Source organism: Natrix helvetica (genome assembly GCF_964273705.1).
Source record: "Natrix helvetica genome assembly, chromosome: 12".
In the NCBI taxonomy this organism is placed as follows: Eukaryota; Metazoa; Chordata; class Lepidosauria; order Squamata; family Natricidae; genus Natrix; species Natrix helvetica.
This window is the reverse complement of record NC_138556.1, coordinates 4,516,099-4,537,883: the sequence shown is the minus strand read 5'-3', so window position 1 is coordinate 4,537,883 and position 21,785 is coordinate 4,516,099. Positions and strand designations below refer to the sequence as shown.

Here is a 21,785-nt window from a genome sequence, read left to right as displayed (position 1 = left end):
AGATGACAAAAACTCTCGGGAGAAAGTGACAACTTTTCAGAAAATTGTATTCCATCTCGGTGAAGGAAGGATGATGTAAGATCAGGAGGGGACAACTTGCCACAGCGAATTAGCCACGGGACAACTCACCCCAGGACAATCCAAGAATTCAATGTAATTGTTTAAAATGATTTTTTTTTAAATTTAATTTTTGTGGTTCACATTTCACTCTGTCCCTCTTTTGGCATCCTTTCTTGAATGATTCTATTTCACCATTTCCTCGATATTATTGTAATAATAATAATAATAATAATAATAATAATAATAATAATAATAATAATAATAATAATAATTAATAATAATTATTAAATTTCTAGACCGCCCCCTCTCCCCGGAGGGACTCGGGGCGGTGTACAGGAATAAATTTAAAAACATACAAACAATCATATACATAGCTAAAAATCAAATTAAACAACCCCTGTACGAATTTATAAAAATTAAAAACATTAAAAAGAGACCCTAAAACCAATCCTAAAAATTTAGAAATAAAACTGAGGTGGGAAAGATGGAATTAGGCCAAGCCAGCTAGCTGGAATAGGTGGGTTTTAAGTTTCTGACGGAAGGAGCGGAGGTCCGTAGTCATTCTAATGTCGGGGGGGGGAGGTCATTCTAGAGGGTCGGGCCCATCACAGAGAAGGCCCTTCCCCTAGGCGTCGCCCGCTGGCACAGCCTAGTGGACGGCACCCGGAGGAGTCCCTCTCTGTGTGAGCGAATTCTTGTCCTGCAGTGAGTTGGCCATGGACAGTTGGCCAAGCAAGATGGCCACAGTGAGGCCAAAGCAAGATGGCCGCAGCAAGGCTGAAGCACGATGGCCACAGAGAGGCTGAAGCAAGATGGCGGCAGAGAGGCTGAAGTAAGAGAGCCACAGCAAGTTGACTGCACTTAGACCTGATTCAAGGTACCCTGAGACCCGCCTTTGTTCGTTTTAATTATGCCAAGTAACGAAACAAAGAAAGCTTGGATGAGCCGAGGTGGCGAAGTGGTTAGAGGGCAGCACTGCAGGCTACTACAGCTGACTGCTAGCTGCAGTTCAGCAGTTCAAATCTCACCAGGCTCCAGGTTGACTCAGCCTTCCGTCCTTCCGAGGTGGGTAAAATGAGGACCCAGATTGTTGGGGGCAAGAGGCTGACTCTGTAAACCGCTTAGAGAGAGCTGTAAAGCACTGTGAAGCGGTATATAAGTCTAAGTGCTATTGCAAAGGGAGGAAGGAAGGGAGAGAAGGAGGGAGGGAGGGAGGGAGGAAAAAAGGAAGGAGCGAGCCGTGGTGGCACAGTGGTTAGAATGTAGTATTGTAGGCTAACTCTCCCCACTGCCAGCAGTTCAATCCTGACCAACTGGCTCAAGGTTGACTCCGCCTTCCATCCTTCCGAGCTGGGTAAAAAGGAGAACCCAGATTGTTGGGGGCAAGAGGCTGACTCTGTAAACCACTTAGAGAGGGCTATAAAGCATTTTGAAGCAGTGTATAAGTCTAAGTGCTATTGCAAAGAAGTGTGCAAGATGCTTAAAATGAGGGGGAGGAAGGATAGGAAGATGCTGCTGGTACTTCTGGAATACTTAATATTGCCTGGAATGTTTCTCAGAATTATTTATTCCATTCCCTGAGATTTGCTTGGAGAGACGTTGAGAGAGAGAGAGAGAGATTATATAACCATAAAGTGTTTCGTAAGAATCCCTTCTCCCTGAGATCGAAGGCACCGAATTGAGGTCAGGTTAAAAGGAGCTCCAATTGGGTTCTTTTGGATGGTAATAAACCTGGCACTGCAACAGGGCCCGATCCACCCACCCCTCTGCCACTCTCACCTCTTCTTGTTGCAGACGTAGAGCATGATGAGAAGTCCACCAATGATCAGCAGAACTGCAATCGGCAGCACGATGATCAGGTGCAAGAAATTTCCGTAGTCTGCTGCTGCAGTGGAGAATACTCAGACTTTAAAAACACGCACAAACACAACATTGCTCGTAGACGTTGAGGGGCTTCCGCCAAACTGATTACCCTTCAGAGGCAGTCCTAACACACACGTCACCCTCGAGTTATGATCAGGATTGATCCCAACGTTTCTGTTGCTAAGTGAGTTTTGCTCCCTTTTACGACAATGTCTTGCCCCAGCTGCGAAACGAATCACTGCAGTTGTTACGTCAGCAATGGGGCTGCGAAGCGAATCTGGCTTCGAGATACAGCAACGGTCGTAAGTATGAACCAGTTGCCAAATGTCTGCATTTAGATCCTGCGATCATGGGGATGGAAATGGCCGTTAGACACTTTTTTCAGTGCACGAAGCAAACTCCTTGTCCCGACAAAAAAACCCTTTTATTCATTTGCTGTGAATTCTGCTCATTCCCATCCAGCAAAGCCTTTCAAGGGAGGATTTACAGTCACAGACCTTCTCTGGCTTGAAGAGCTGCCCGGCCGATCTCTGCAAAACTTGGCAAGGAGCCTCGGAGAGTCATGAACCAATGAAGCAAAATAATTGTCTCCTTCAAACTCCACTCCCCTTTTGCTCCTTTTTTATTTCCTCTGGGAGGGGCCGTTCATCGCCATTTCCCTGTTCTTTAGCTGTTCCCTTCGTTTGGCAACTCTGCACATGCGCACACTGGGAACAGGCTCCAGTTGTTCTTCTGCCTCACTGATGTCTGACTCTGAAGGCAGCTGATAATTGGCATACGGCCCTGGCCCCCTCCCTGCCTCCGACACAGAGCCCTCTTCAGAGCCTTCCCCAGACTCCAGGACTGGCCCATCTTTCTCTCCAACCTCCTCACTGTCTGAATTACCTGCCAGCTCTGCTGGCCGCTTGCGAGCTACAACACAGGGTAACCAAAAATACTTACGTTTAGGTTGGACGTAGAACGAGATGGGCTCTGTCCAGGATCCGTTCCCAGCGAGCGAAGTGGCCTGCACTCTAACCGTGTAGTTTCCCGGGTTCAAATGAGTCAGTTTGGCTCCAGCAAGTTTCTTATATTCTTGCCTGGAAACGCATTCCCGTTTCTCCTGAAAAGTTGAGAAAGTAGAGAACACGTTATTTTTTAATTATTATTATTCATCTATCTTTTGTAAGGCAAGTCAATAATACAGGACTTTGAGTTTCTCTGGAATCTTCTCCAACTACTTTTTTCCTTTCATCTTCCTGCGTTTCAATTTCAAATTTCTTTATTACAGCCCTGAGGCCCCATGCAAACAGATAAATGAATAAAAGAAGCATTACATAAGAGGAAAAACAATACGCATAGGTAGTCCTCAACGTATGACCATAATTGAGCCCAACATTTATGTTGCTAAGTGAGAAATTTGTTAAGTGAGTTTTGCACCGTTTTACAACTTTTCTCAGAGCCAAAGCATGGAGGCCTTTGAACTCTGGTGCTGGAGAAGACTCCTGCATTGAGTCCCTTGGACTGCAAGGCCATCCAACCGGTCAGTCCTAGAGGAGATCCACCCTGACTGCTCTTTAGAAGGCCAGATCCTGAAGAGGAAACTCAAACACTTTGGCCACCTAAGGAGAAGGAAGGACTCCCTGGAGAAGAGCCAAATGCTGGGAAAGACTTGAGGGCAAAAGGGGACGGCAGAGAAGGAGGGTGCTGAATGCACTGAAGCAGTTGGCGTGAACTTAAATGGACTCCAGGGGATGGTAGAGGACAGGAAGGCCTGGAGGAACGTGGTCCATGGGGTTGCGATGGGTCGGACATGACTTTGCAACTAACAACAACACAACTTTTCTTGTCGCATTTGTTAAGTGAATCACTGCAGTTCTTAAATTAGTAACACGGTTGTTAAGTGAATCTGGTTTCCCCATTGACTTTGCTTGTCAGGAGGTCGCAAAAGCGGATCACATGACCCCGGGACACTGCAACCGTCATAAATGTGAATCAGTTGTCAAGCATCCAAATGTAAATCACCCGGCATGGGGATGATGCAACATTCACAGGCGTGAAAAACGGTCATATGTGTGAAAAATGGTCTTAAGTCACTTTTTTCCCCAGTGCTGTTGTAAGTTCAAACGGTCACTAAATGAACTGTTGTAAGTGGAGGAGTCTTCCTGTGTTGTTTTTCCTCCCAACTGCACAAAATCTGAGCAATCTTGTACAACATTTTGCAAGGCAATGTGTGTATGTTCGCTCACAATATTTTTTTTTAAAAAAACAACGTGCTAAAAGGTACACCCAATCCTTCAGCAGGCTGCGTGGTTTGATTTAAACAGATGTCCAAAGTACAAAAGAGAACATTGTACAAATGCTCTTCTTAAGATTTACTTTTGACGGTGAAAAAAAAGAGTAACCTGTTTTTCTGCTTCCTTCGTTTCCCCCAAAATGGCCCAGTTCCATGCAGTGACTTCACCAAAAATCTCAGGAAACAGTCTTACCAAATCAAAAACGGATTCGCTCCCTAACTCACGTCTCTCTGCATGGCAGAATTACAAAGCCCATCATCCCTGGCCCAGTTGCTTGAGTGCCTGAGGTTTGGTCACTTGACTCTGAGCAGGAACCCCACTGTTGGAACTTTGAATCTGGGTGTTTCATGTAGGTTTTTAGTATCAAAAACAAGTCATAATAAATACACGGGAAGCTGCAGTTAAACTGTACACGCAAATACAGATTAACAGAGTTGGAAGGGACCTTGAAGGTAATCTAGTCCAACCCCCACCCAGTAGACTCTACACCATAACTGACAGAGGGCAGTCCACGTCTCTCCTTGAAAGCCTCCAGTGATGAAGCTCCCACAACTTCCGAAGGCAACTTCTGTTCCATTGATTGATTGTTCTCACTGTCAGAAAATTCCTCCTTATTTCCAGGTTGAATCTCTCATTGATCAGTTTCCATCCATTGTTCCTTGTCTGGCCTTCAGGTGCCTTGGAGAATAGCTTGACCCCCTCCTTTCTATGACAGCCCCTCAAATATTGGAAGATGCTATCCTGTCTCCCCTAGTCCTTCTCGTCCCTAGACTAGCCATGCCCAGTTCCTGCAACCGTTCATCGTATGTTTGAACCTCCACTCCTCTTCTAATCATCCTGCTCTTTTCTGCACTTTTTCCAGAGTCTCAACATCTTTTTTTAACCTACATAACAATTTTTGGATTGAGGGGTCCTTGGTTGGTATTTTTGTAGACGTTTCATTATCCAATTAGGTAACATCACCAGTGCTAGTAAGGAAGGGGAATTGCTTTCTATTTATATTCTAGTGGCTTGCCCCAGTAATGAAATTCAATTTTTTTTACTACCAGGATATTTCAAAATCACCATTCCCACCCCACTCTGGGGCCAGACAGAGGTGGTATTTGCTGGTTCTCTGAACTACTCAAAATTTCAGCTAAAATTTCTCCAGAACCTGCTGGATTTCACCCCTGGCTTGTCCTCTGAGTGTTGGGGGGGGATGGTTGTGGAGATTGCAAATGAGCATAGATTTAACACCAAGATTAACATCAGACCAACAATCAAGCAGTCAACAATACCCCAATGAAGGAACTGCCAAACAAGCCAACAGCAAACAGCCGAACTAAAGAAACTCCAAGACCCCTTCCATCAACACTGAGAAGGCAGACCACTAGAATATAAACTGAGAGCACACCTCGCTCCAGGCTAGCACTGATGATGTTACCTAGTTGGGTAATGAAATGTCTGCAAGAGAACAACCAAGCTCAGAGAGCACCAAGGACCCACAATTCAAACCCTGAGCAACAAATATTCTCCTTTAACAGTTGTTGGGTTCCAAAATTGCATTAAATCAAAGACTGAATAAATCCTAGTGGCCTGATTGGTATATAGGGTGATGCCTTAACAAAGACCTCAAATAGCAAATAAAGCCCCCCCCCCCTCTCCACCACCAAACATTTGGCCTTGGTCCAGTATGTCACAAACTTTTAAAACTTCCAGGTGTATAGACTTCAACTCCCAAAATTCTCACTGACGGCGATGATATTGGCTGTGAAATTCTGAGATTTGAAGTCCTGGAGTTTACACATGTTGAGACATATTGCCTTAATCATCATGGGGACTCAAAGCACTAAAGGTAAAGGTTCCCCTCGCACATGCATGCTAGTCGTTCCCAACTCTAGGGGGCGGTGCTCATCCCTGTTTCAAAGCCGAAGAACCAGCACTGTTCGAAGACGTCTCCGTGGTCATGTGGCTGGCATGACTCAACGCTGAAGGCGCATGGAACGTTGTTACCTTCCTACCAAAGGTGGTTCCTATTTTTCTACTTGCATTTTTTACGTGCTTTTGAACTGCTAGGTTGGCAGAAGCTGGGACAAGAAACGGGAGCTCACTCCGTTACGCGGCGCTAGGGATTCGAACTGCTGAACTGCCGAGCTTTCTGATTGACAAGTTTAGCGTCTTAGCCACTGAGCCACCACGTTCCATTGTAATGTCCTTGATTTACAACAGCATTTTTTACGTGCTTTCAAACTGCTAGGTTGGCAGAAGCTGGGACTTCCAGGTGGGACTAGGGATTCGAACTGCCAACCTTTCGATCATCAAGCTCAGCGTCTTAGCTACTGAGCCACCGCATCACTAAGAGTAACACAGTTAAATGGAAGAACATCTTACTTTTAAAAACCTAGCATAGCGCGATAATCACCAGGAATATGGTCACAACCAGCCGATAATCAACCTTATAGCTAAATCTTTCCAGCCTCTTTTCTTGAAACGTGAGCTACCCTGCCCTACTGCGTTCTTCACCCTGGTTGCAAGATACACCTCTGGGTTAAGATCTTATCCTGACATCTGATATTCCATCGCTTGGGGCCAATATTCTCCATCAGGTTTTCGTGCCTGGGTGTTATATAAGCATTCAGGAAGTATGAACCTGTGGACTTTTAATTCCTGGTTTGGATATATATATGTGTGTGTGTGTGTGTGTTTTATTTGTACTGATATATATATATATATATATATATATATATATATATATATATATATATATATATATATATATATATATATATATATATATATATATATATATATATATATATATATATATAATTTGTGTTGTATTTGTGCTGATAAATAAATAAAGGCATACCAGGGGTTGTAACACAAATAAATATACATATACACATATACACATATACACACATACATACATACATACATACATACATACATACATACATATAAATACAGGGATTTTTTTGACTTACAAACCCAATTAGAAGTAGAATTTCCGTCGTTAAGGAAAGCAGCTGTTCAGGGAGCCGCGCACGATTTTATGACCTCTTTCGCTGTGGTCGCTAAGTGACTCGCTCGGTTAAGTGAGCCGCATGGTTGTTAAACGAATTTGGCTTCCCTCATTAGGTTTTGCGTGTTGGAAGCCAGCTTGGAAGGTCATGGATGGCGATCGCATGGCCACAGCACACTACCACTGGCGTAAGGACATGCCAGTTGCCAAGCTTATAAACTCTGATCACATGACCAAGCGGGTGTTGCAATGGTTGCAAGTGGGAATACTGGTTCTACGTCCCTTTTTTCAGTGATGTTGTAACTTTGGACAGTCGCTGAGTGAAGGATTGTTAAGTCAAGGGCTGCCTATAATACCCAGCAAAGTCATCAGTCTCCTTACCTCTCCATTTTGTCCATATTTGATTTCATACATCAAAACCAACCCATTGGGGTTAAGCGGTTCGGGCCACTTCAGAGATATGGTGTTTTCCTCCTTCCCTTCCCACGTTACACTTCCTGGAATGTTATCAGCCCCTTCTGTGGAAAGTGAGCACAAGAGAGGATTTCATTTATTTGCATCCCACCTTCCCTGTCCCTATTGGCCCCACAACAACAACAACCCTGTGAGGTGGGTTGGGCGGAGAAAGAGTGACTGGCCCAAGGTCACCCAGCTGGCTTTCATTACTAAGGCGGGACGAGAACCCACAATCTCCTGGTGGTGATAGGCCCAGAGTCACCCCGTCAGCTTTCCTGCCTAAATGTCACGCCCCCATCGGAGCCTGAATCTGCGGGGGAAGATCAACTGAAACAAAAGCCGACAGAGACCGAGAAGGCGGCTCCATTGGCCTTGGAGGAAACTGGTGGAGGAGCAGGAGAGACAGAGCTCAGGCAAAGAGCAAGGACCACCCACTCCTGATCCTAGAGCACGGAGAGAAGAGAGAAGGCGAGAACAACGCAGTCTGAGCTGGCTACGAGGGAGGAGAGTGCCCCGCTCCCCTTCACAAGGCACACCTGGGGACTGAGATTTAAGGAGGTGCCGATGGGAGGGGCATTTGTCAGGAACAAGCGTTGAATCTGTGGAGCCTCGTGTGCACTTTGCCAATACCTGGAGATTACTGTGCTCTGTCTGGTGGGGCTTGGCCGGTTTACCTGCTCTGACTACTGTTTGGCTAACTTTATTCATTGGACTACTCACAGAAAGAGGCTGCTGAAGGTGCATGAAACAGCTTTGCTCCAGTACTTGTAGTAAACATGGGGACGTTTGGGGGCAAAGTTGGAGCAATAAAGAGGAGTTAGACCTGTTCCCTAGCTGTGTTGCTTTCATGCCACACCCTGGGTCATCACACTAAGGCAGGACTAGAATTCACTATCTCCTGGCAATTGACCTAAAGTCACCCAGCCGGCTTTCCTGCCTAAGGTGGGACTAGAACTCATGGTCTCCTGGTGATAGGCCCAAAGTTACCCAGCTGGTTTTCATGGCTAAAGCAGGATTTGAACTCAAGAGTTTCCCGCTTTTTGGCTGGTACCTTAACCATTAGTGGCATCAAAGTGGCTCTTTGATTGAACTCTAAATCAGAGCTGAGATCTAAGGTGGCATACCTTGGAACCAATTTAACCTGGAAGTTACATATTTAGCCAAAAAGGGAAGGTTTTTTTTTTAAAAAAAACAGGAACTTTTAGGCAGCTTACAGCAATAAAAAGGAAGACATGAAAAGCGCATAAACTGAAGTAAAGTAAGAGAACAATAAAATAAACAATAAAATAAACAATGAGAATACATCAATATGATAACCATTATCACTACCTTATGCCATTACATCAAGCAGTTTGAAGGAACCACGCAGTAGCTCTAAGCATTCAGCTCTTCAGCTGTTTACTGAATCCCTCATTCTCCTAATCCTGCCTATAAACCTGCAATTGTATTTTGGTTGCATGCTACAATCCTTTCGAAATTTACTGACAAAAGTGAAATGTTTAAAGTGACAGAAGAGGAAAGGGATTAAATTCCCGCGGAAGGATCTCACCAATAGTATTAAATGTTATGAAATTCCATGTTGAATTTATCCTGGTTCCATCCAACACAGGATGTCAATCAACAGAAAACCTGAGTCAAATGACATTGCAGCGCTCTTTCTTCACCGACTCTACTCCTAGGATCAAACTAAGAGGGAGTTTTGCGCACCGGATTGGACCCTGATGCTTTCTTCAGTAACACCAGAGGTGGGTTCCTACCGGTTCGGGCTGGATCGGCAGAACCGGTAGTGGTTTGGTGGCCTGGGTCGCTGGAACCGGCTGCGACCAAGGCCCGCCACGCCCCTGAACTGGATCTCCTACGGGGCCGCCATCTTGATTTTCAGTTCTGCGCATGCGCAGAACAATTGCAATTGCACAAATGTTTTTTTTTCTTTTTTTAATGCTTTGCGCATGCGCAGACCTATTTTTGTGCAAATGCGCATGCATGCAGAGTGCACGTCTGGCATGCGAGTGAGCAAAACAAACTGGCCCATGCAAAAAATTGTGCACACCGAGCCGGCAGTAATGCCTGGAGCAACCCCCCCTGAGTAACATTTACACTAAATCAGGGGTGTCCAAACTTGGGAACTTTAAGACTTGTGGACTTCAACTCCCAGAATTCCCCAGCCAGCTGGCTGGGGAATTCTGCGAGTTGAAGTCCACAAGTCTTAAAGTTCCCAAGTTTGGACACCCCTGCACTAAATCAAAGATGAGAGATTGGTACCTGCAGGCATCGTCCGGGCGAAGACAAAATTCGAAGCGCTGCAGCCCAGACGTGCCGCTTCGTGGTTGCAACTATGGATGTCAATCCGATAAAGGGTGAAAGGCAGGAGCTGGGAGATGAGGGTCCGTTCCTTTCCCTCCACCTTCGCTTCGTAGAAGGGAAACTCCATCTCACCCTCCTCCACCTCGGTCCCGTTGCTTGGATGCTCTGGAGCGATCCCGGTCTTGTTCTTACCGGCAAATGTTGCGTTTGCGACGCGGAACAAATCCCTCCTCTTCCGATCAGGTCTGGACCAAAAAAAGAAAAGAAAAAAAAACCCACCAGGCTTGAATCTCTCGGACACTCAAATCTGCACTCCAAGGCCACAATATTTTCAGAGGAAATAGCACCCGAGGTTTTATTAAAGGATTTAAAAAGCAAAAATATACCCCTTCCCTGCATGCAGCCTGAGTGAAAATAACCCTAAATCACTTTAAAATTTGTAATTATCACACTCCCACCTGTCAGGGTTCCAAATAGCATCCAAAATTACAAAAAAATTTGTCCGAGGCAAAGGATTCCTCAAAGTTCCAATTTATGAAGAGAGCCATGTTGGCACATCTGGGACAACCCGAATCTGAAAGCTTCCTGGTTTTCCCTAGCTAGTTGAAAGTTCAAGATCTTTGCCCCACACCCACAAGTCCCTCACATGGTCCAATCTCCCACTGCCATGCTGGCAGCTTCCACCCATCCAGTTCCGGTGCACTCTGCCGACCTTCCAAAAATGGCCCTTTTTTGTGAAAAGGGGCCCAATTTTTTGTCAAAAAAGGGCATGCATAGCCTTTAGGAGGCTTATAGAGTGCTCCTGGGGGCTGGGGAGGGGGAAATTGAGCAAAAAGTGGCCTGTTTTTTGCTCATTTCTGCCCTCCCCAGCCCCCAGGAGCACTCTGGAAGCCTCCTAAAGGCTATGCACGGCCATTTTTGCAAAGGGGCCCAGGTTTCGGGACACCAAAAATGCTGTATTCAATGTATAAGTCACACCTAGATTTTCAACCTCTTTTTTGAGGGAAAAGGGTGTGTCTTATACTCCCAAAAATACGGATTTCACATGAACCAGCAGTGACCCCGAGCGTCTCGGTCAGCGGTGCTAATCCGGCTCAGCATAGAAAGAGGTTTATGCGATGCTCTCCCGCTCAGGAGCCTCTGCTCAAATATTAACAGTTTTATTGGGAAAGTTGCTTCTCCAAATCTCCCTAAAGCTAGCCAATTCTGAGTCATTCTGGCACCTGTCAACGCATAGAGAAGTATGGGGGGAAGGGGGGACACAAAAGGTTGTTCAACGGGGAGACCCTTTGAGATGAAGAGATCTTTCAAGGGGGCTCAGCTCAGAAACAGTCCAAATGGCCCCCCAGAAGGTGCTGGGTGGAGGAGGAGACCTCCTCTGACAGAGGAAATGGGGGTACAGAATTGCCACTTGAATATGTATGCCTACCTACCCCACCAGAAGCCAAAGCCTCTCCCCCCTCCCAAGCAGGGACAGGACCAAAACAAAATCCATATGAAGTGGATTGGTAGCTATTAGTTAAAATGGATTTCCTGTACGGTACCCCGCTTGTAAAGTTAAGGGAGCTCCAGGTGTACTAACAATTCTCTCTCTCTCCCTCTCCCTCCCTCCCTCCCTCATGCCCAACAGACATCACACATATACACACTAAACAGATATTTAGAAAAAGAAGAAGAAAAGAGGATGGGGCGGATTAAGGAATAGATACAGTGGGTAGGGAATCAGAAAGGAACAAAACTAGGTGAAACGAAAGGCAGAGAGGGAGGGAAGGAGGGAGAAGAGGAAGGAAGGGAAGGAGGGGGGGAAGGAAGGTAGAAGGGATGGAGGAAGAGAAGGAGGGGGGAGAGAAAGAGAAAGGAAGGGAGAGAGGGAGATAGGAAGGGAGGAGAGGAAGGAAGGGAATGAGGGAGGGAGGAAGGTAGAAGGAATGAAGGAAAAGAAGGAGGGAGAAGGAGAAAGGGAGAGAGGAGAGGAAGGAAGGGAATGAGGGAGGAAATAAGATAGAAGGGACAGAGGAAAAGAAGGAGGGAGGAGTGAAGGAGAAAGGGAGAGAGGAAGGAAGGAAAAAAGGGGAGGAAGGAAGCTGTGCTCACATGTCACAGAAAGGGTTAAATTCAGCAGGCCATCAGCCCCGCTCAAGCAACACCTGATGCTCAAACTCCTCTTCAAAGGCTCCTCGCCCCACTCATAGCTGCCGATGTCTTTGCCAAATCCTTCTCGCCTCTTTTATTCTCCTCGTGGAATGTAAGAATTATGACCAATCAAACCAAAGGACTTCATTCCGAGAAATAAATGTAGACACCCCCCCCCCCCGGATCCCATTCGCTTCTGGAAGGCTCCCCCCTCCCCCTCACCTGGGCAAAAAGATGGCGTTGTGGAGGAAATTCTCAAAGACCTTCCGGTACTCAGCTTCCTCCTTATCGGCCTGCTTCTCTGCTTCAGTCTTTGGGCAGGCGCAGCAAGTGTCCCCACCAGACCCCTCCGACTTGGTCGGTTCCGTGGCTTCTTCAGTATCTATGGTCCCATCAGCGTATCTCCGAATTGGGACTTTATCTTGGAAGGCAAAAGAGAGGAGGAAGAGGAGGAGGAGAAAAGGTAAAATCAAAAGAGGTCGGTGGACTAACCTGGCAGCTGTGACGTCCCCGCTGAAGGCCTTCTGACCCCAGCCGTTCCTTTCCGTCAGTGGCGATGGCCATGTGAGGGACGGGCTTTGCACAAAGAGGCAGGAACAGCAATAGCACTTAAACTTATATACTGCTTCACAGTGCGTTATCACCCTCTCGAAGCGGTTTACAGAGTCAGCATATTGCCCCCAATAATTTGGGTCCTCATTTTATCCACCTCGGAAGGATGGAAGGCTGAGACAACCTTGAGCCTGGTGAGGATCGAACTCCTGGCAGTCGGCAGAATTAGCCTGCAATTGTGCATTCTAACCACTGCACCACCACAGTTCAGTCACCTGTTTTTATTGCTTAGCTGACATGCCTACCACTCAACCAGGATCTACCTTCTTAGCAATAACACTTTAGACTTATATACCGCTTCACAGTTCTTTACAGCCCCCTCTAAGAGGTTTACAGAGTCAGCCTCTTGCCCCAACAATCTGGGTCCTCATTTTAACGACCTCGGAAGGATGGGAAGCTGAGTCAACCTTGAGCCTGGTGAGATTCGAACTGCCAAATTGCAGGCAGCCAGCGGTCAGCAGAAGTAGCCTGCAGTACTGCACTCTAACCGCTGCGCCACCTCAGCTCGGTCGGTCGTTAGATTCATTTCAGGATCTGTCAGTGAATCTCCGAGACTCTGTGCCCAGTCTTTCCTTGCACAGCACCTCGTTTGGAAAACATTTACATGGCAGCTTTCCAAGAGAGATAAGGTCTGTAGTCATAAATATTCCTTTGAAGGACTGTTTGACAGGCCTTGCTGAATGTGAATGAGAGGAATTCACATTCATTGAATAAAAGGGGTTTTGCCGGGACCTGTACTCTGCTTCGTGCTTTTTGGGGAAGCCAAACATAGGGACTGCATGCATAAATTAAGCTTTGATGCATTGTTGTTGAACTTTAAAGGTGGTAGAGACCCCATAACATATTTATCTCACTTAGTGCCCTGCAGATGAGTTGACTTCCAAGATATCCCGAGGATTCCAGACCGGAAGAGGTAATCTACCATGAATTTAGGAAACTGGTTAAGGAGAGGAAAAGCTACCTCAAAGCCTGCAGGTATGCTTCTGTGTCGGTCTTACCTTTGGAGCAGTAGTTGTGCCTGTACAGGTAACTATCCTGAGGCTGCTGCTGCCACCTTACAATATAGTAGGACAGGTTGCCATTGGGGTAGGTAGGAGGGTTCCATTTCACAATCAGCTGTGAGGAGGAGTTGGAGGCAGAGATGACATCCAGAGGGACGGACGGCACTAGAAGAACATAAGACAACCAGGGACTTTTTAGTGTGTTTCACCCAAGAACCTATCATGAACTCAAGTCCATCAAAAAAACAAAAAAAAACATTCTATTTCCAGTGCACACCCCACTCTTCCATTCCATTCGGGTGACATCCTCAAATACATCCCAGAAACAAAGAAATGGGCATTTTATGGTCCCCAGGCCACATCTGGCCATTTGGCTGTCCCTCTCTGGACCGTGTGAGGTCAACTGGAAATTAGAAATCAAATGTAAATAACTGCACTTCAGGCCCTTGGCCTTATTTTCGGGGAGGTCTTCTTATTTTTGAGGTGCAGGAGGTGGTAACCTCATGGCTTCTGCTGTGTTGCAACATTTTCAGGGAGGGCTTATTTTCAGGGAGGGCTTATTTTAGTGCATGCGCTAAAAGCCCGATTGGGCTTATTATCCGGGGAGGTCTTATTTTCGGGGAGGACCTATTATTTTTGAGGTGCAGGAGTGTGGCCACCTCATGGCTGCTGCTGCGTTACAGTATTTTGGGAGGAGGGCTTATTTTAGCGCATGCGCTCAAAAGCCCGATTGGGCTTATTATCCAGGGAGGTCTTATTTTCAGGGAAACAGGGTAGCCCTCAATTTACAACTACAATTAGGACTGGGATTCCTGTGGCTAAGCAGAGCGGAGGCTCAGTGAGTTGTGCCTGATTTTTACAATCTGGTTTTGTTTGTTTTTTAGCCACAGTTGTTAAGCCAATTGCTGCAATTGTTATGTGAATCTGGATAAGTATCCACATTGTGATCACACGATCATAGTGATGCTGGAAAGTTTGTGTAACTTTGAAAAACGGCCATAAGTCACATTTTTTCAGTGCGGCTGTAACTGAATGTTTGTTAAACGAACTGTTGTTAAATTGAGGACTATCGGTACAGGGATTTCCCAGCAAATCAAATGCTCAAGATTTTGTGCAGAGGTGAACATTTCAAAGCCACAGCCCATGGCGGCATCAGGGCTACACCAATTAGCTTGCCAAATGATCCAATATCCAAAGGGATAAAATACCACGTTTCACCGAAAATAAGCCCTATCCCAAAATAAGCCCTAGTTAAAACCAATGGTGGGATTCAAATAATTTAACAACCAGTTCTCTATCTTAATGATTTCTTCCAACAACCAGTTCACCAAACTGCTCAGAAAGTTAACAACCAGTTCTCCCGAAGTGGTGCTGATTATCATCTTCAAAGCGCTCCATGGCACAGGACCGAGTTACTTGCGGGATCGTATCCTGCCCCATACATCCCTTCGGCCGATCCGCTCACACAGAGAGGGACTCCTCCGGGTGCCGTCCACTAGGCTGTGCCAGCGGGCGACGCCCAGGGGAAGGGCCTTCTCTGTGATGGGCCCGACTCTCTGGAATGACCTTCCCCCTGATATTAGAACAACCACGGACCTCCGCTCCTTCCGTAAGAAGCTCAAAACCCACCTGTTTAATCTAGCCGGCCTGGCCTAACTTCAGCTCTCCCACCTCAGTCTGTATTTTTTAAATTTTACGGGTTGTTCTTAAAGCTAAGTTTTTTAATTTTTATAAATTTGTACAGGGGTTTAAAGTTTAATCCGGTTTTAATTATATTTATTGTTATCTGTATGGTTTTTAATTTGGTACCTGTACACCGCCCCGAGTCCCTTCGGGGAGAGGGGGCGGTCTAGAAATCAAATAAATAAATAAATAAATAATCCCACCACAGGTTAAGACCCTCCTCGCTACGAGGTGCACAGGGTGGGGTGAAGCACATGGGTACAAAAATCAAGCTGTTTATATTTGTATATTTTATGTGTTTTTAATTGTACGCCGCCCCGAGTCCTTCTGGAGAGGGTGCGGCTAATCAAATAAAATTTGATTTGATTTGATGGGTGTGTGTGGAGCTGCCCTACTTACCTTTGGACAGTTGTAGCCAGGCCTCGCGCACCCTGACACCTGCCTCTCTTGCTCGCCCACTTCTTCTGCAGCTGCTAACAGCCGCTTGTGCGTGTCACCCCAGGCCTTGTTTCACAGTCAGAGGCCTTCAGGAAAGGCCTCTGCAGCCGAGAAACGGGCTCCGGATTGACGCCAGCGGCCGCAGAGGAAGTGGGCCAGCAGCGGGCTCCTGCTGGGCGGGGCTGTTGGCGCCACCGCTGCAAAGTGAGTCAATGGAAGACATCCCCCTCAAAGTAACACCTGGCGCCTTTTTGGGTGGCAAAAAAATAAAATAAAAAATAAGGCCAGGTCTTATTTTCGGGAAAATACGGTAGCAGACTCAAAACCTAAATTTGTGACAACACTCAAATCATTGTCAGCTAAGTGGAACAGCAACGAGAGATACCCAGGAAAAATAAACGTCTGCCTTTCGCTAGTTTAATTATGATCAGAAAATACAAACTCCGTGAACTTTTTGCTTTTTGATATTGCAAAACCTGTTCTTTATTTCTATTCTGGCCAACCCTATACCTAACCCCAACATATTGCAGTAAGACTCAACGTTTTAGCATAAATGCACACAGATGTTTTTCCAAAAACACTCAATACAAGCCTAATTTTTACATATCCCTGGCCTTTTCGTGGCTCAGTTCGGATGGATAAACATCTATAATTCTGTCACCAAGGCAGATATTATATTCTAAGCCGCCTAGGAGTTTGCCAATTAGGTGGCATGCGAATGACCTTAAGCAAATAAATAAATATTATTCCCGCCCTCAGGAAGAACTTCATTCAAGATGATGAAATGCTATTGGATATTTTCCTGGGTTGATTAATCGGACAATTATCACCTCTCCGCAGTGTCCAACTTTGGAGGCAATTAAATTCTGGCAGGCAGAAGTAGACTACCAATAGCCATCAACTTTGGAAGGGTGGGGTGTTTTTTTTTGGGGGGGGGGGTGATAAGCTAACAAGAAACAGAGATCCCAAATAAGCAAACTGAAAAAGGACGAACGCCAAGAACAACTGTTCATCCATTAAAACCCTTTGCCACTGAAAATCAATTCCATATGATGGCGAGAATGCCCTCTCATTTCCCCCCTTCTGCACCAAACGCTCAGCATGGATGACACCAAGAGGCCCAGGTCATAGACTCATTGGGCTGGAAGGGGCCTTGGAGGACTTCTACTTCGCACCCTGGACAAATGGTGGTCCACTCTATCTTTGAAAGCCTCCGGTGAGGGAGTATTCACAACTCCATGTGGCAAGCTGTTCCACTGATTAATGGTTCTCCTGTCAGGGAGTTTCTCCTTAGTTCCAGGTTGGGTCTCTCTTTGACAAGCTTACATCAACTACTTCTTGACCTGCCTTCAGATGTTTGGGAGAATAGGTCAGCCCCTTCTTCCCTGTGAAAGACCTTCAAATATTGGAAGACAATGATCGTGTCCGCATTAATGCTTATTTCCAATAGCAATAGCACTTAAGACTTATATACCACTTCACACTGCTTTACAGCCCTCTCTAAGGGGTTTACAGAGTCAGCCTCTTGCCCCCAACAATCTGGGTCCTCATTTTACCCACCTCGGAAGGATGGGAGGCTGAGTCAACCTTGAGCCCATCAGGATCGAGCTGCTGGCAGTTGACAGAGTCAGCCTGTAATACTGCATTCTAACCACTGCACCACTATGGCTTCCTTCCTTCCTTCGCATTTCCATTCCTTCCTTCTCATCTTCCTTCCTTCCTTTCCTTCTTTCCTTCCTTCTCAAGCAATAGCACTTAGACTTATATACCCCTTCCCAGTGCTTTACAGCCTCTCTAAGCAGTTTACAGAGTCAGCCTCTTGCCCCCAACAATCTGGGTCCTCATTTTACCGTCCTCGGAAGGACGGAAGGCTGAGTCAACCTTGAGCCTGGTGAGATTCAAACTGCCAAATGGCAGGCAGCCGGCAGTCAGCAGAAGTAACCTGCAGTACTGCACTCTCACCACTGTGCCACTGTGGCACTTACAGGCTAGGCATACCTTCTTCCCCGTAACCGTTCACTAGCGGGACGTTTGTTAAGTGAATTTTGCCCCATTTTACGACCTTTCCTGCCAGTTGTTAACTGAATCACTGCCGTTGTTAAGTTAGTAACACGGTTGTAAAATGAATCTGGCTTCCCCGTTGACTTTGCTTGCCGGGATGTTGCAAAAAGGGATCACGTGACCCTGGGACACCACAATTGTCATAAATATGAGTTGGTTGCCAAGTGTCTGAATTTTGATCATGTGACCACAGGGATGCCAAAACGGTCATTAAGTGTGAAAAAATGTTCCTTCGTCACTTTTTCCAGTGCCCTGTTGTAACTTTGAATAGTCACTAAAGAACGGTTGTAAGTGGAGGTCTATCTATGCAGCCTCTGATGGAGACTGCAAACTGCCACTGAATCCTCATCAATCAGGAGGATTCACGAGAGAAGGACCCCCCCCCCAAAAGGTGCAAAGTCTTTGGGGTTTCCTGTTTGGCCCTCCAGTGCCCCCAGATTCTGGAATCACTCTAGTTTTGATAGCATTCAGCATTCAGATGGATAAAAGTAAATGTAAAGGTTCCCCTTGCACATATGTGCTAGTTGTTCCTGACTCTAGGGGGCCTCGAACCAAAAAGAAAAAAGAAAAGAAAAAAAAGGCAAGCAAAATAGTGTTTTTCCTTCCAGAAAGCCACTATGCACACAAGTTCTGGATTTGCCAACTCCCGGCCCAGCCCGACACAATCGAGTTGCAAAATCACCGCAAAGCTTTGGGAAAACATATGAGGTGGAAAGCCTGGGCCCTCTAGAAAAAGGGGACGAGGGGGTCCCCAGTTGAATTCAAAAGATATGAAAGCTCCTGGTTTGATAGAAGAAGGGGAAAAAAACTTTTTAACAAGGAGACGTTTCTTTTCCTTGGCAACCTGGAAATTTCCAGGGGAAGATTTAAGCCAGGATCGCCAAACGAGTCGGATGTTGAGATCTCTAAGGTAAAGGTTTCCCTTGCACATATGTGCTAGTCGTTCCCGACTCTAGGGGGCGGTGCTCATCTCTGTTTCAAAGCCGAAGAGCCAGCGCTGTCCAAAGACGTCATGTGGCCGGCATGATTAAACACTGAAGGTGCATGGAACGCTGTTACTTTCCCACCAAAGATGGTTCCCATTTTTCTACTTGCATTTTTTATGTGCTTTTGAAGTGCTAGGCTGGCAGAAGCTGGGACAAGTAACGGGAGCTCACTCTGTTACACGGCACTAGGGATTCGAACCGTCGAACTGCTGACCTTTCTGATCGACAAGCTCAGCATCTTAGCCACTGAAGCCCCCCTTCAGGCGGATAAACCATGATGTTAATACAAATGATTCTAAAACTCAATAGTTAATTTTTTTCCCCATTTTTTTTTTACATCTACTGCTACGTTTTTCTCCCAAACTATGAATTTTGGAATTACACAAAGCTTGGATGAACGATGCATTGGAAACGAACTGCGTTTTCTGGCCATCTGCTGGAAAAATCTGTGCGAAATTTCCCATCCCAATAAAAGATGGCAAGCTACAAATTGAAGCCACGGCACAGATTTATTAAGAACGTCCCACAAGGACTTCCTAGGAAGAAAGCAGATTTATATCCTAGTATCTTTGCTTGTAGCCAAAAACTAATTATGCCAAAATACTTAAGATTTATGGCTAGTTTAAATTTCATAGAAGACATCATGAATCACTTTCCCAAATGCTCTTAATCCTCCTTGCCCAATCAATGCCACCAGGCAGAAACACAATTCATTTTTTCCAAATTTTATCTCCACCAGACTAATGGCTTCTTACCTGCAGCCTTAGTGCGAATGTAGACAATCTCACTCTTCGCTCCATGAGGGTGATAGTTCTCCATCATAGTGAGCATGACGGCTTTGACATAAATTGCATATTGAGTCCACGGTTTCAGCGGCTGCAGCAGAATCCCTGGATTATCGTCTTTATTTGAAGGCAGGTCCACATCGACCATGTTCCAGCTGTTAGAACCACAGGCGTCCTGCCCATCATACTCTGTCACGTTCTTGAAGGCTCTGGAATGGACAAGCAAGGGAGCTAGGACACGTCCATCTGATAAAACAGCTATAGAATATAATAGAATGGAATGGAACAGAATAGAATATAGGAAAGAGAATGGGGAATGGGAATAGAATAGAATAAATGCAGTAGAGTAAAGTTGAGTAGAATAGAATAGAATAGAATAGAGGAAAGAGAATGGGGAATGGGAATAAAATAGAATAGAACAGAATAGAATAGAGGAAAGAGAATGGGGAATGGGAATAGAATAGAATGCAGTAGAGTAGAGTAGAGTAGAAGAGAATAGAATAGAGGAAATGGGGAATGGGAATAGAATAAAATAAAATAGAACAGAATAGAATAGAGGAAAGAGAATGGGGAATGGGAATAGAATAGAATGCAGTAGAATAGAGTAGAGTAGAGTAGAATATAGTAGAACAGAGGAAAAAGAATGGGGAATGGGGATGGGAATGAGAATAGAATAGGGCAGCGATGGCAAACCTTTTTGGCTCGCGTGCCACAAGTGGGGGGAGTGCAGGGGGGTCGTGTGCGGGCGTGCCGCACCCATAATGCAACGCATGACCCCCCCAGTGCGCATGCGCGCACAACGCGTGACCCACCCCCCACTTTTACATGCTTTTTTCGCGCTCCCCAGGCTTCAGAGGCTTTATAGGAGCCTGGGGAGGGCGAAAAGAGCCCCCCCCCGCCTCTCCGGAGGCCCTCCGGAGACTTCAGGGACCATCCGGAGGCTTCCCTGAAGCCTTCGGAACGCTTAAAACCACCCTCCGAGCAAACCGGAAGTCACATGGTATGTCACGTGGTTTGGCACTTGTTGCTTTTTTTAGTACTCATTGCGCCTCCCAGAACCAATTAACGAATACCGAGGTACCACTGCACTGTACTCTGCTCACTACTTTGGCAACTTCCAATGTGTAGATTTCAACTCCCCAAACGCTCCATCTTGCAGGCTGATTTCTGAAAATTCTGGCATGTGGTCCATATAGTACAGGAGTGCCAAACTCAAGGCTCGTGGGCCGCATCCGTCCAGCGGGGTGCTTAGATCTGACCCGCAGGGCTGCCCTGAAAACAGAGGAGGTGCCTCTGCCAGCGAAAATGGAGCTCCTGAGGGCCATGGGCAGCCCTCCCAAGCTCTATTTTCGCTGGTAGAGGAATGTAGGAGGTCATCACAGCTGAAAACAGAGCTCGGGAGCCTGTTTTCGCTAACAGGGCACTCCGGCCACCACAGGCGCCCCCACGCCGAGTGGTGTCCAGCTGGTCACGCACCCCAGTGTTGAAATGCATTTTTTTTTTACTACTGGTTCTGTGGGCGTGGCTTGGTTGGCGTGGCAGCGGAAGGATACTGCAAAATCCCCATTCCCACCCACTCTGGGGCCAGCCAGAGGTGGCATTTGCCAGTTCTCTGAACTACTCAAAATTTCCACTACCGGTTCTCCAGAACCTGCTGGATTTCACCCCTGACGCACCCCCTGGCCACGCACCCCTGGCCCCTCTGAGGTCAAACACAACCCTGATGTGGCTCTCAATGACATCCGAGTTTGACACCCATGAGATAGTTCATCTGGAAGCTGCAAAAGCTGGTTAATACAGCTAAAACCACATATACACATTTTCACTTTGTCTGGAGTAATGACGCTTCTACTCACGCTTCTTTGTAATAGACGGTGAAGCTAATCAGATCTCTGTAATCTTTAGGCCGATACTGTTCCCATGTCAGTTTGATCCGGTTTTTCACTGTAGTGTTGGAAACGAATTTCAGAATGTGACTTTCACCTGAAACACAAAAGCAGCACACTTGGCTGAATTGCCACTAACACACACACACAGCAATGGAATTTATTACTAAGAGAAAGAGAAAGAGAGAGAGGGGAGAGAGAGAGAGAGAGAGAGAGAGAGAGAGAAGGGGGGAGGGA

General features: G+C 46.2%; 1 protein-coding gene across 3 annotated transcripts in view; it reads right to left on the bottom strand.

Moving 5' to 3' along the window:
- IGF1R (insulin like growth factor 1 receptor) overlaps positions 1-21,785 on the bottom strand; it is a 242,201-nt gene that overhangs the window by 33,012 nt on the left and 187,404 nt on the right. For 2 of the 3 annotated variants that reach the window (XM_081964805.1, XM_081964807.1), the window contains exons 7-14: positions 21,519-21,645; positions 19,633-19,871; positions 13,707-13,874; positions 12,319-12,517; positions 9,922-10,208; positions 7,585-7,721; positions 2,866-3,025; positions 1,840-1,945 (exon numbers count right to left, since the gene is read on the bottom strand). In XM_081964805.1, coding sequence (XP_081820931.1) covers positions 1,840-1,945; positions 2,866-3,025; positions 7,585-7,721; positions 9,922-10,208; positions 12,319-12,517; positions 13,707-13,874; positions 19,633-19,871; positions 21,519-21,645 — 1,423 coding nt within the window. The remainder of the gene's footprint in view (positions 1-1,839; positions 1,946-2,865; positions 3,026-7,584; positions 7,722-9,921; positions 10,209-12,318; positions 12,518-13,706; positions 13,875-19,632; positions 19,872-21,518; positions 21,646-21,785) is intronic. The other variant, XM_081964806.1, reaches the window with a different exon arrangement.